This window comes from Helianthus annuus, chromosome 8 (genome assembly GCF_002127325.2).
Source record: "Helianthus annuus cultivar XRQ/B chromosome 8, HanXRQr2.0-SUNRISE, whole genome shotgun sequence".
NCBI lineage: Eukaryota > Viridiplantae > Streptophyta > Magnoliopsida > Asterales > Asteraceae > Helianthus > Helianthus annuus.
Window position 1 is genome coordinate 131,112,720 of NC_035440.2, and position 13,264 is coordinate 131,125,983.

General features: G+C 37.1%; 1 protein-coding gene across 2 annotated transcripts; it reads left to right on the top strand.

Annotated features, from left to right (window-relative positions):
- Window positions 1-6,426: 6,426 nt before the first annotated feature.
- On the top strand, window positions 6,427-13,061 carry LOC110873767 (plasma membrane ATPase 1). 2 transcript variants are annotated; one of them, XM_022122755.2, is made up of 21 exons: window positions 6,427-6,746; window positions 6,849-6,968; window positions 7,046-7,144; window positions 7,236-7,373; window positions 7,450-7,584; window positions 7,678-7,857; window positions 7,937-8,143; window positions 8,223-8,342; window positions 8,429-8,548; window positions 8,965-9,087; window positions 9,197-9,301; window positions 9,395-9,539; window positions 10,023-10,187; window positions 10,278-10,516; window positions 10,719-10,751; window positions 10,867-10,948; window positions 11,052-11,212; window positions 11,325-11,510; window positions 12,136-12,318; window positions 12,399-12,577; window positions 12,754-13,061. In XM_022122755.2, the coding sequence occupies exons 1-21, from the start codon at window positions 6,690-6,692 to the stop codon at window positions 12,848-12,850; spliced, it is 2,874 nt and encodes a 957-aa protein (XP_021978447.1). In that variant the 5' UTR covers window positions 6,427-6,689; the 3' UTR covers window positions 12,851-13,061. The 2 variants fall into 2 exon arrangements, with proteins under 2 accessions (XP_021978447.1, XP_021978448.1); XM_022122756.2 differs by having other exon boundaries at window positions 6,544-6,547.
- The last annotated feature ends 203 nt before the right edge of the window (window positions 13,062-13,264 follow it).

The window sequence follows — 13,264 nt, forward strand, 5'->3', positions numbered from 1 at the left end:
TAACTTGTCAACTTTTGCGCTAAAGGACATCGTCTGCAATTTGATGTAAACATAAAGGACAAAACTTGTAATTTACTCTTTAGTCGGAAGCCTCATCAGAAAGTTCATTTTATCTACTAGTTACAACTAAATGGTTATGTTCTTAAAAGGGTTATTCGATTTTATCACCCCTAACTATCGGCCTTTGGCCGTTGCCACCCCCAACTAACACTTTGACACCCGGCACCTCCAACTTGACTTTTAGTTTGTGCTGGCACCACTCTGTTAACTCATTACTAACAGAGTTAGTTTCTGATCCTACATGTCACAACTTAGCTTACGTGGATAGGATGACATGTCAAATTTCATCACTCTCTCATTCTCTCGATTTCGTCTTCTTGAGTAACCATGAGTGTTATTGGCGAATACCCAGATGCGATTAACAAGAAAGACCTACAGATTTGTAACAATTCAGCGTTCGACGATGGTGGTAATTCCGAGAGCTGCAAATCGCCATCGTGGGTGATGAAGAAACCAGTTGTTTTATTATGTCTTCAGATTCTTCATTTTCCAGTAAGGAAAACCAGAGCTCGATTGGGTTTAACACGAATTCCTCTCTTCTTGTTCACGAATCGAAACCTGGTTCCTTGAAACCTGTCGACAAGACTAATGAGGAGATAGAGATTGAGAAAGAGATAGTCGGCTGTATGCGAAATTGGAATCGATTAGACGCGAAAGAGCTGCTAAATGTGTTGAAAAGAAGAAAGAAAGAGATCAGTCGGCTGTATTACTACGATTGGATTGAAAAAGGGGGTGAAGAAAGATAATTCGATTCTGGGAAGCATTCAACCGTGAAGAAAGACGATTCGATTCTCAATCTCAGGGGACTCTCCTTAGAAAAATGGCTGCAACAAGATTCTTTTCTCTCTTCGAAACCAACCCCACCCTCACCGCAACCGCCGCCGCTAACCTACTCTTCCGCCGCTACTCATTTTCCTGCGCCTCCGTGTCATCCGATGATCACCCACACACCACCCCCGCCGCCAGAGATCCTCAACCACATCCGTGGCCTGGGTGGCTAACTTTCATTGACCGACTGAAATCCAAAGGCTACATTAATCAGGAAGGGGGAAATGACGTTGCTTTGTATAAAGATAAGAGTGTTTTGAAGGAAGCTTGCCTCAGTTTCGGTCGTGATCGGTTCGATTTGTTCAAGTAAGAAATTGTTTTACAAATAAATGAATCTGAAAAAGGAGGTGAAGAAAGCCATGTCATCCTGTCCACGTAATCTAGGTTGTGACACGTAGGATGAGAAACTAACTCTGACAGTAATGAGTTAACAGAGTTGTGCCAGTACAAGCTAAAAGTCAAGTTGGAGGTGTCGAGTGTCAAAGTGTTAGTTGGGGATAGCAAAGGCCAAAGGCCGATAGTTGAGTGGTGATAAAATCCAATAACCCTTCTTAAAAAACTCAAATTATTTATTAAAACCCAACAATTTTATTACCCAGATTGATTCTGCCCATCTCATATATACTTTGTATATTAATAATAGCTAACTATTAATATTACTAAATATTTTTTTTAAATATGATATTTTTAACTTGTTAATTAAATCTTGAGTAAACTGCCATAATATTCGCTGAGTTTAGGTCACTTTTACCACTTCAGTCCAAAAATGAAACTTTTTGTCTATGGCTCCTGAGATTTCATTTTTGTCACAATTTCCATCCAAATCACTAACTCAGTTAAAATGTAATGTTAAGTCATGGTTGATTTTAGCAATTCTCAAACCTTAGGGATGATTTTGGCAATTTACCCATTTATTCTTTTATTTTTTTTAATTTTCTTTTTATCTTTAAATAAAGAAATATAAATAAAATATATATATACACACACATTGTATATGCATGCTTATTTTTTTTATTTTCTTTTTTACTGTAAAAATAAAAAAACAATAAATTAACCATAATGCATATACATATACATACACATTTATAATTATATATACACATATTGGTGAAGTCTTATTAGGGCTAGGGGTAGCCCAACCCCTACTGTTTTTTCGCTCGTAGTGATAATTTTACCGAAAATTTCATTTTTTTTAGTGTAAAATATTGGTTTTTTTTATAAGAGTCCGACCCCCACTGAGTTTTCGTTTAAACTCCGCCATTGTATACGCACACCATACACACTCTTTCTCTTTTATCCTTCTCTCTTCTCCACCTTCACCTCCATCACCAGCACTACCGCAGCTACAACCACGCTCTCTATCTCGACGCCCATACCTCATCTCCCCTCAACGACCCGTCGTACCAAATATCAGTACCACTCGTCTCTCCCGTCGTACCAAACATCATTAATTTATTATTATTTTTTAATTTAAAGGTAAAAAAGAAAATTAAAAAAAAGTGTGTAAATATATAAATGTGTGTATATGTATATATATTTTATTTATAATTAAATATAAAAATAATTTTTATAAAGTTAAAAACACAAAAGAATAAATGAGAAAATGCCAAAATTATCCCCGAGGTTTGAGAAGTGCCAAAATTGTCTAATAGAGTTAACGATACATTTTAACTGAGTTGTCATTCGGATAGAAATGACAACAAAAATGAAACCTTGGGGACCGGATACAAAAAGTTTCATTTTTCAGTTGTAGTGATAAAAATTACCTAAACTTAGATTGCGGGGGGGGGGGGGGGGCTTGGATTGACATGTGGCACTTGTGGGCTCCACCAGTCTACACCCAAAATAGTGGGGTGTGGAGGGGGTGTGGCTAGGCGGCGTTGGGTGCCATTTGGCATCAATTTTTGTTTTTTTAATCATAGAATTTAATATATTAATTTTAAAAACACCTATTTACTTAATATTAAATAACTACAACAAAAAAAATACATTACATCACAAAAAAATCAATCATCTTTATCTTCGTCTTCAATGTTGCCAAATCTAGGAAGTGTTGAAACATGTTCTACCAAATCAGCTCGAAGATTTGCATTTATTTGTTGTGACTCAATTAGATTTTGGTTTTGCGTTTTCTGTTTGTCACTAATGTCTTCGTTATTTGATTCGGCCTCTCCGGGATAATATTCAACTATTGCCCGACCTTCATCCTCTAAAATCATGTTGTGTAGAATGATGCACGCGTACATCACGTTTCTTATTTGATCTTTTTCATACAATCGACAAGGCATGCTCAAAATGCTCCACCTTTTCTACAAAACACCAAATGCTCGCTCGATATCTTTGTATGTTGCCATCTGAACTTTATTAAACTTTACTCTTTTAGGATCTAGGTAGGGCTGGCATATCGTGTATACCCGTACACGATAAGACACGACACGATAAGACACGATACACGAAATCCTATACACGAACACGACACGATAACTTATCGTGTCCTTTTTTTTCAAACACGAACACGACACGATATACATGAAAATTACCTGTTAATACCTGTTAACACGACTGTTCGACTGTTATACACGAAAATTACCTGTTAACACGAAAAAAAACACGAACACGACATGCTATCTGAGAGTTACAGATGAAGTTTAGGGTTTTAGTTTTTTTTAAATTGAATGGGGAATGGAAATAGAAAGGAATTAAGGAACCCACACGCACATGGCTGATGAGTTTTATTTAATTTAATTTCTGATCGTGTACTAACGGGTATTAACTGGTAAACATGTATTTAACCTGTTTATACACGAAAATTAACAGGTAATCTCGTGTCTACCTGTTTGGTACACGATACCTGTTAACTTCGTGTAGGTTCGTGTCGTGTATTCGTGTAAAATTGCCAGCCGTAGATCTAGGGTTCCATCTCTTGAAAAAGATTTCATAAAAACAACCCACTCAGGGTAAATTCCATCAACAAGATAGTACCCATGCATGTATTCAACATCATTTACAAAAAAAATGTTCCTTTAGGTCCAACACCATTTATCAGATCACTGAAAAGGGGCGAGTGATGAATAATGTTTATATTGTTATGTGAACCTGACATACCAAAGAATGCATGTCACATCCAAAGATCTTGTGATGCAACAACTTCAAGCATCATAGCCAGCATTCCATGATATCCGCTTGTGTGAGAGCCTTGCCATGCAGTTGGACAAAGTTCCCACTCTCATTTCATACAATCTAAACTACCTATCATCCCAGGTAAACCATGATATTCAACGTGATGTTCCATAATTTGTTGCATATCACTAAACGTTGGTTTTCTCAAGTATTTTTTCATATACAGTTCAATGATATACGCACAAAAATTGTGAAGATTTTCCGTAGCCACCCGTGCCGACATTTTTAAATAGGCGTCAATTATGTCAGAACTATTCTTGTAAGCCAATTGTCTTAGGGCGGCCATAACCTTTTGCCACGTGGTAAATCCTAAATTACCACGTGCATCGGGTCTTTGTCGGAAAAAATAGTAATTATCCTCTAAATCCTTTGAAATTCTTAAAAATAAATTTTTACTCATATGAAAACGATGCCTAAACATTCTTTCATCATTCGTTGATTTGGGTGACAAATAATCGCTTACCAACAAATCGTTAGCGGTTTCGCATTCACGAACGATATACTTCATCCGTTTGGACTGGGGTTGGGAAGTCCCTTCTTCTGAATCTTCAACGATAGCTTTCAGGACTGTCGCCACTATTAGGGATGACAATCAAACCCGAACCCGCTAAGTAAATCCGAAACCCGACATATTTGGGACGGGTTTGGGGTCGGTTAATCGGGTTTGGGACGGGTTTGGGAATAGTTTTTATTTTTTTCGCGGGTTTGGGACGGGTTTGGGATTTAGTGATATACCCGTTTACCCGACCCAATTACCCGATAAAGTGTACCCGTTTACCCGATTGTATACCCGATATAATTTCTTTTATATTATTAAATATGTATATATGTGATACATCCATTTTTTACACATATAGGTATTCTATTCCATATACATTGTAGTTATTTGATATATATTTTTATAATGACAATACAAAATGTAACCGGTTAGTAGTTACCCGATAAATACCCAATGGGTTTTGAGATGAGTATACCCAAATAGTAATCTTTTTAAATTAACGGGTTTACCCGAAACCCGCGGGTATACCCGATACCCGATGGGTATTTACCCGCTAGAAACCCGACGGGTTTTGGGACGGGTTTGGGACAAGCTTATCTAACCGGGTTTGGGTTTACCTAAACCCGTCCCAAACCCGACCCATTGCCATCCCTAGCCACTGTTGATAATAATATTTCCGCCCCTTCGTCCGATGAGGATGACGAATCATAACTATTTGACGAATCACTTGAACTTGAAGAATTCATTGAATATATCTTTTTTGGTGATGGGATGCGGTTTTTGAATATTTGGATAGTAAAATTTAGTAAGAGTTATTTGATTTATATAGAATAAAAGTTAGAGATTTTTTTTTTATAAAATAGCCGTTGTCCAACGGCTAGTTCAACGGTCACATGAACCCAGCCAATCCCAGCCATCCACATCATCTTCCCAACCTGTCCCACACCAGGCTTCATAGCCACGCCAGCGAGGCAACGTCGCTACCTACATTGGCCCGGTGTGGCTAAAGTAGTGTTGCTTGGCTGCCCACGCCCCCAACTCAAGCCCACATCGCACGATCTTAGATAATAAAAGCGAAAAAGAAAAAAAAAAAAGGAAAGAAACACACTTTTCGGCTGGATTAAACATCAACAACACTTTTATCTCAACTAAACAAAAAAAAAAAAGAAAAAAAAAAGGATTGATTTTGTTTTGTTTTTTAGGGGACTGTAACTGTTCCTTGTTACTACTTCTCTTATCTCTCTCATAAAGCTGTTCCACTCCTTGTAGATTTGGTATAGGTGGGAAGCCTCTTTCTATTTTCATTTGGACTGGGGTTGGGAAGTCACTTCTTCTGAATCTTCAACGATAGTTTTCAGGATTGTCGCCACTGTCGATAATAATATTTCCGCCCCTTCGTCCGATGAGGATGACGAATCATAACTATCAGACGAATCACTTGAACTTGAAGAATTCATTCAATATATCTTTTTTGGTGATGGGATGTGGTTTTTGAATATTTGGATAGTAAAATTTAGTAAGAATTATTTGATTTATATAGAATAAAACTTAGAGATTTTTTTTTATAAAATAGCCGTTGACCAACGGCTAGCTCATCGGTCACATGAACCCAGCCAATCCCAGCCATCCATATCATCTTTCCAACCTGCCCCAAGCCAGGCGAGCCACGCCAGCGAGGCAACGTCACTACCTACGCTGGCCCGGTGTGGCTAAGGCAGTGTTACTTGGTTACCCACGTCCCCAACTCAAGTCCACACCCCACGATCTTAGAGATAATAAAAGCGAAAAAGAAAAAAAAAAAAAGGAAAGAAACACACTTTTCGGCTGGATTAAACATCAACAACACTTTTATCTCAACTATACAAGAAAAAAAAAAAAAAAAGGATTGATTTTGTTTTGTTTTTTTAGGGGACTGTAACTGTTCCTTGTTACTACTTCTCTTATCTCTCTCATAAAGCTGTTCCACTCCTTGTAGATTTGGTATAGGTGGGAAGCCTCTTTCTATTTCCCAAACCACAAATCTTTTCAAAAGATTCTGTTGTTTTTCATACTCTTTTATCTTCTTTTTCCTTTTCTTGATTTGCCATTATTAGTTTTTCAAGAAACTGAAAAGCAAAAAAAAATGGGGGAGGAGAAGCCTGAAGCTCTTGAAGCTGTTTTGAAGGAGACTGTAGATTTGGTAACTTATTGTTATGGATCTGTAGTTCTCATTTTGGTTTTTTGTAATTTTTTTTAAAGAAAAAAATTGATTTTTTTTTTGTTTTTTTTTTTTTTTTTGCAGGAAAGTATACCCATTGAAGAGGTTTTTGAGAATCTGAGATGTAGCAAAGATGGTCTCACCACTTCTGCTGCTGAACAAAGATTAATCATTTTTGGGCATAATAAACTTGAAGAAAAAAAGGTAATTTGGTTTTCCACCCAAATCTTGTGATGTTTTTTTTTTTTTTTTTTAATAATTTATGATGTGGGTATTTTCAGGAGAGCAAATTCCTGAAGTTTTTAGGGTTTATGTGGAATCCATTATCATGGGTTATGGAAGCTGCTGCTATCATGGCTATAGCCCTTGCTAATGGAGGAGTAAGAACATCAACACCTTCAAAATTTATAAAAAAAAATTAATAAAAAAAAACAAAAACAATGATAATTCAAAATAATGATAATTTTGCAGGGAAAGCCTCCTGATTGGCAAGATTTTGTGGGTATTATCACTTTGCTCATAATCAACTCCACCATTAGTTTCATTGAAGAAAACAATGCTGGTAATGCAGCAGCTGCTCTCATGGCTAGACTGGCCCCAAAAGCAAAGGTATTATAAGTTCATATCATTTATTTATTTATTTTGTTCATTATTTATTAATTTTGAATTTAAATTATATCAAAAGATCTTAAGAGATGGGAAATGGAATGAAGAAGATGCTTCCATGTTAGTCCCTGGAGATATAATTAGTATAAAGTTAGGTGATATTATTCCAGCCGATGCTCGTTTGCTCGATGGCGATCCGTTAAAGATTGACCAGGTGAGTGGTCAGTCAAACTTGTATGATTGTTTCTTGATCATGTTTTAGTAATCATGTACTGAACCCGTGAACCGGTGAACCCAACTTTTGTAGTCGGCTTTAACCGGTGAGTCTCTCCCGGTCACAAAAGGTCCTGGTGACGGTGTCTATTCCGGTTCGACATGCAAACAGGGTGAAATCGAGGCGGTTGTGATAGCTACCGGGGTCCACACGTTCTTCGGGAAAGCTGCTCATCTTGTTGATAGCACAAACCAAGTTGGTCATTTTCAGAAAGTAAGCACGAAAAGGATTCGAATTTCACATCCGGGCATGTGTGTTTTCGAGGTTTTGAATTTGTTTGTGATCTTTTTAGGTTTTGACTGCGATCGGGAATTTCTGTATTTGTTCTATTGCTGTTGGTATGGTGATTGAGATAATTGTGATGTTCCCGATTCAAGATAGGCAGTATCGCCCCGGGATCGATAATCTTCTTGTTCTTTTGATCGGAGGAATCCCGATCGCTATGCCGACCGTTCTTTCCGTAACGATGGCTATCGGGTCTCATCGATTGGCGCAACAGGTTTCTTGACTTGCATCATCTTTCTTTTATGAATTTTATATTTTTATAACATTTTTGACAATTTATATGATTAATACAGGGAGCGATTACGAAAAGAATGACAGCGATAGAAGAAATGGCAGGAATGGACGTTCTTTGCAGTGACAAAACCGGAACGTTGACTTTGAACAAACTTACAGTTGACAAGAATCTTATCGATGTCTGTCTCTTAGATGCGTATTTTTTTATTACAAATTCAGATTTTTTTACCTGTAGTTTGACTTTTGAGTTGACTTACTTTGTTAGGTATTTGCCAAAGGAGTAGACGCCGATACTGTGGTTCTGATGGCGGCCCGAGCCTCGAGAACCGAAAATCAAGATGCCATTGATGCTGCAATAGTCGGTATGCTGGCTGATCCAAAAGAGGTAAAATATTATCTCAAAAAAAATATGTCAATGTTGCTTAGAAAGTCGAAAAATACCAAAAAAAATAAATATATGTAAAATTTAAGACAGCCAAAAAACACATTAAATTTGGAGGGTAGGGGCCTGTTGATCTCTTTATATTCTCAAATTAATTTCTAGAGGTGGGCCAGGTGGCGGTTTTGACCTATTTACTTTTTGTTGGGTCAATTTCGGTACCGGTTTATCAAAACATTTAGCTAAAATGCAAACGGGTCGAATGGGTCTCTTATGTTGTTTTATTTTGAAATTAGATTGCTATTGTAATAACTAATAACATAGTTTCTATAATCATATTTAAAGCACTTACTATATTCAATTTGTTTATCTGTTGCTGTTGTTCTTAGATAAGTTGTTCACTTATGCTTTTATCTTAATAGGCACGTGCTGATATTCAAGAGTTGCATTTTCTGCCATTTAATCCTACCGATAAGCGTACTGCATTAACGTATTTAGACAGTCAGGGTAAAATGCATAGAGTCAGCAAAGGCGCCCCCGAGCAGGTATGTGTGTGTATCTATCGAATTCCGTGAAAAAAAAAATTAATAATTAAGTTTTCGTGTACACCTTTTTATTTATTTGTGCTTTTTTTTTTTTCTTAAATTATTTCAGATCTTGAATCTTGCACACAACAAATCGGACATAGAACGCCGAGTTCATGCTGTCATCGACAAGTTTGCGGACCGTGGGTTAAGATCACTTGCTGTTGCATACCAGGTGAAACATGATGTTCATTAAGTTTTTTTTTTTTTTTTAATAATTAAAATTGTTTGGGTTTTGATTGTTGGTTGTGTTTTAAAAAAAAAATAGGAAGTTCCAGAGGGACGAAAAGAGAGTCCAGGAGGACCATGGCAGTTCATTGGGCTAATGCCGCTCTTTGATCCGCCACGTCATGATAGTGCCGAGACGATACGGAGGGCTTTGAATCTTGGAGTAAATGTTAAAATGATTACAGGTGCATTTCATTTTTAACTATAGTTTTGACTTTTTGAGGTCAAACATATTACCCTTAAATACAATGCCTTCGAGTTTCACGAAAAATATGACAAGAACAAAGGTTCAAAGTTCAAACATAAAATGACAATATTCACTAATCGGAAAAGTATCGGTATTAATCTGCTAGAAAATCCGTTTCATTTTCAGTTTTGAATGGTACCCATTTCTTGTAAGAGAGCTAGCAATGTTTCTTTCGGTTGTTCCATTGATATTATTTGTTTCCATATACAATAGGTGTCATTTTGATTATTTTTTTTAGCTCAAACGGGTCAAAAGTTGCCCAAATGTACTTTTAATGTGTACAACCTTTTATTAACGATTCGGATTATTAATAAAATAATATAGTTTTGTAATCGTGGTTGATAAGAGTTGTCTATTTTCGATAAATGATTAAAAAAGTGCTTCGAGTTCAACCTGACCCGTTTCAATCTGCACTAAACAGGGGATCAACTGGCAATCGGGAAAGAAACCGGAAGACGTCTTGGAATGGGAACCAACATGTACCCTTCTTCAGCTCTGCTCGGTCAAAATAAAGACGAGTCAATTGCTGCTTTACCCATCGACGAACTCATAGAAAAAGCCGACGGTTTCGCGGGTGTTTTCCCCGGTACGTTTTTGGTTTTCCCCATTTCATTAATCAGATCTGAAACAACATAACAAAGCTAATGTTATACACATCCTTGTAATTTTGTTTCAGAACACAAATACGAAATTGTAAAACGTTTACAAGCTAGGAAACACATATGTGGAATGACCGGAGACGGAGTAAATGATGCTCCCGCCCTCAAGAAAGCCGATATCGGGATTGCAGTGGCTGATGCGACCGATGCAGCCCGTAGCGCTTCTGACATCGTCCTTACCGAGCCCGGGCTTAGTGTCATCATCAGTGCTGTTTTGACCAGCCGCGCCATCTTCCAAAGGATGAAAAATTACACGGTAATGTCCCCATTATTTTTTTCTAAAGTACACGGATGGTCCGTGTCGTTTACCAAAATTTCGGATTTGGTCCCTAGCTTTCTAAAAGTACATGGATGGTCCCAAATTTTGGTAAACCATAGGGACCGTCCGTGTACTTTACTCTTTTCTCTACTTTTTTTAATGCATTTTGTTGAGCCTAATCGTATTCGGTCTTTCGCAGATTTATGCGGTTTCAATCACCATTCGTATTGTTGTAAGTTACTTGTTACCATCGCACCATTCACACACACATATTTTATTTTTCATGTGTATCTCGGCTCGGGTCAGCTCGGTTTTTAAACTTTGTTTGTTATTTGTTTTCGGGTCAGCTCGGTTTCATGCTGCTGGCTTTGATATGGAAGTTTGACTTCCCGCCTTTCATGGTGCTTATTATCGCAATCCTTAATGACGGTTCGGGCCTTTTTCTCCCTTCTCTAATCTTCTTTATTAGAAAAAAAAGCCCGATTTATTTTTGTCATAATAAATTATTTTTTGCCATTATATTTCATTTCAGGAACTATAATGACCATATCGAAGGATAGAGTAAAACCGTCTCCTCTTCCCGATAGCTGGAAACTGGCGGAGATTTTCACCACCGGTGTCGTTCTCGGTAGTTACTTAGCGATGATGACGGTTATATTTTTCTGGGCGGCTTATAAAACAGACTTCTTTCCAGTATGTGATTTAATTAGTGGGCCGGGCCGGGCTGGTTGGGTATCGATTAAAACGGGCCAGGTTGCTTGGCTCGAAACACTTATAATTTTTTTTTTTGCAAATGAATCCGCAGCGTACATTTGGCGTTCCGACCCTTGAGAAGACGGCTCACGATGACTTCCGGAAGCTCGCTTCGGCAATATATCTCCAAGTCAGCACAATTAGTCAAGCTCTCATTTTCGTAACGAGATCTCGTAGCTGGTCGTTTGTGGAACGCCCGGGTTGGCTGCTTGTTATTGCTTTTGCTATTGCGCAATTGGTATGCTATATCTAATCTAACTTATATTTGACTTTAAAAAATTTTTAAATCCTTATCCTTCTCTCAATTTCTTTAAAATAAATATGATAACAAAGACGTTATATAATATTACAAACAATATTAGAATTTTAAATTATAATATTATAAACTACCACCTCCGCACAAATCTTGTAAACAAAAAAATGACTGAATTTATCACATGGAAAATTTAAATTATATTATAATTTATGAAACAATTGTTATACCCATTAACAATACAAGATATTCGACCGTGTGATAAGATGATAATATTATTACATTAATTAACCGTGTTACACATTTTTATAGAATTATAGTTTATATTTCCTCAACACGTGTGATAAAATTCATGATTTATGAATGTATAATATTATAATATTATTACACTTTTTAACCATTTGATAAGGATTATATAAAAGTTAATGATTTATATTTTTTTTCTACATTCAATCTGTGTCATACTATAAATTAAAATAATATTCAATCTATTTTTTTTTTAATATTTAACACGTGTAACAAAAGGGGTTGTAAGCTAGTGTAATAATTAATTATTAATAATAACAATAATAATCATAAGTTAGTAATATTTTCTTTTGGTTTATACCAGGTTGCTACATTGATTGCGGTTTATGCCAATTGGAGCTTTGCTGCCGTAGAAGGAATCGGGTGGGGATGGGCTGGCGTTATCTGGCTCTACAATATCGTCTTCTACTTCCCACTTGATATCATTAAGTTCTTTATCCGATATGCTCTTAGTGGGCGGGCCTGGGACCTCGTTATCGAGAGGAGGGTACGTGTTTAACTTTTTGTGGTTTAAACTCGGGTGATAACGTCTTTTTTTTAATGATGTATGTTTGTGGGATTATTTAGATTGCTTTCACAAGGCAAAAGGATTTTGGTAAGGAACAACGTGAGCTCCAATGGGCCCATGCGCAACGAACCCTTCACGGGCTTGAAGTTCCTGACACCAAAATGTTTGGTGATCGTACCAATGTCACTGAACTCAACCAAATGGCCGAAGAAGCCAAACGGAGAGCTGAAATCGCAAGGTATGGCCTTCTGAACTCACTGTGGGCCATTTATTTATGAATGGGCCGTGGTTCGGCCCATACCAAATTACTTGCTTTGATAAGTTACCCGATAGAACATACCGATTTTCCTCGGATTATCTCTTTTAAGTTGCATTGTGTTTTCTGAATCTTAATCTGTGTCGGGATTTTGTTAGGTTGAGAGAATTGCACACGTTGAAGGGTCATGTTGAATCGGTGGTTAGACTCAAGGGTCTTGACATAGAGACAATTCAACAAGCATACACCGTGTAAGAGACAGTTGCCGGTTAGTTGGTGAGTTACCTTTGGAACAGTCGTCTTTTATTCGGTTAAATTTTCTTTTCTTTTCTTTTTTTTTTGTTTAATCTTGGCTGGTTATATCCCATGTGTACTAGTGAACTGGGAAAGATAGAACCTTTTATGCTGTAATATGTTGTGCATATGATGAAAAGCTTTTCGCTTCATAGTTTTCGGGTTTCTGGTGCCTTTGGGTGCAGTTCAAGTTTCTACTTCCGTGTTGTTTCTAATGATTTCCAAAGCTTTAGATCTTAACGTGTCAAAAGAATTAAAATATGTGGTACGTTTGTTACACTAATTAATCATGTTTAGATTGTAATTAGTAAAAGAAAGTGCGTGTGGGGGGGGGGGGGGGGGTAGCAACTGTGATGATGACGGACTTGGGGGTGA

Coding starts and splice junctions, on each gene's coding strand:
- LOC110873767 (XM_022122755.2), top strand. CDS start 6,690: ATGGGGGAGGAGAAGCCTGAAGCTCTTGAAGCTGTTTTGAAGGAGACT. Junction 6,747..6,848: donor TGAAGGAGACTGTAGATTTG/GTAACTTATTGT, acceptor TTTTTTTTGCAG/GAAAGTATACCCATTGAAGA. Junction 7,858..7,936: donor AAGTTGGTCATTTTCAGAAA/GTAAGCACGAAA, acceptor TGATCTTTTTAG/GTTTTGACTGCGATCGGGAA.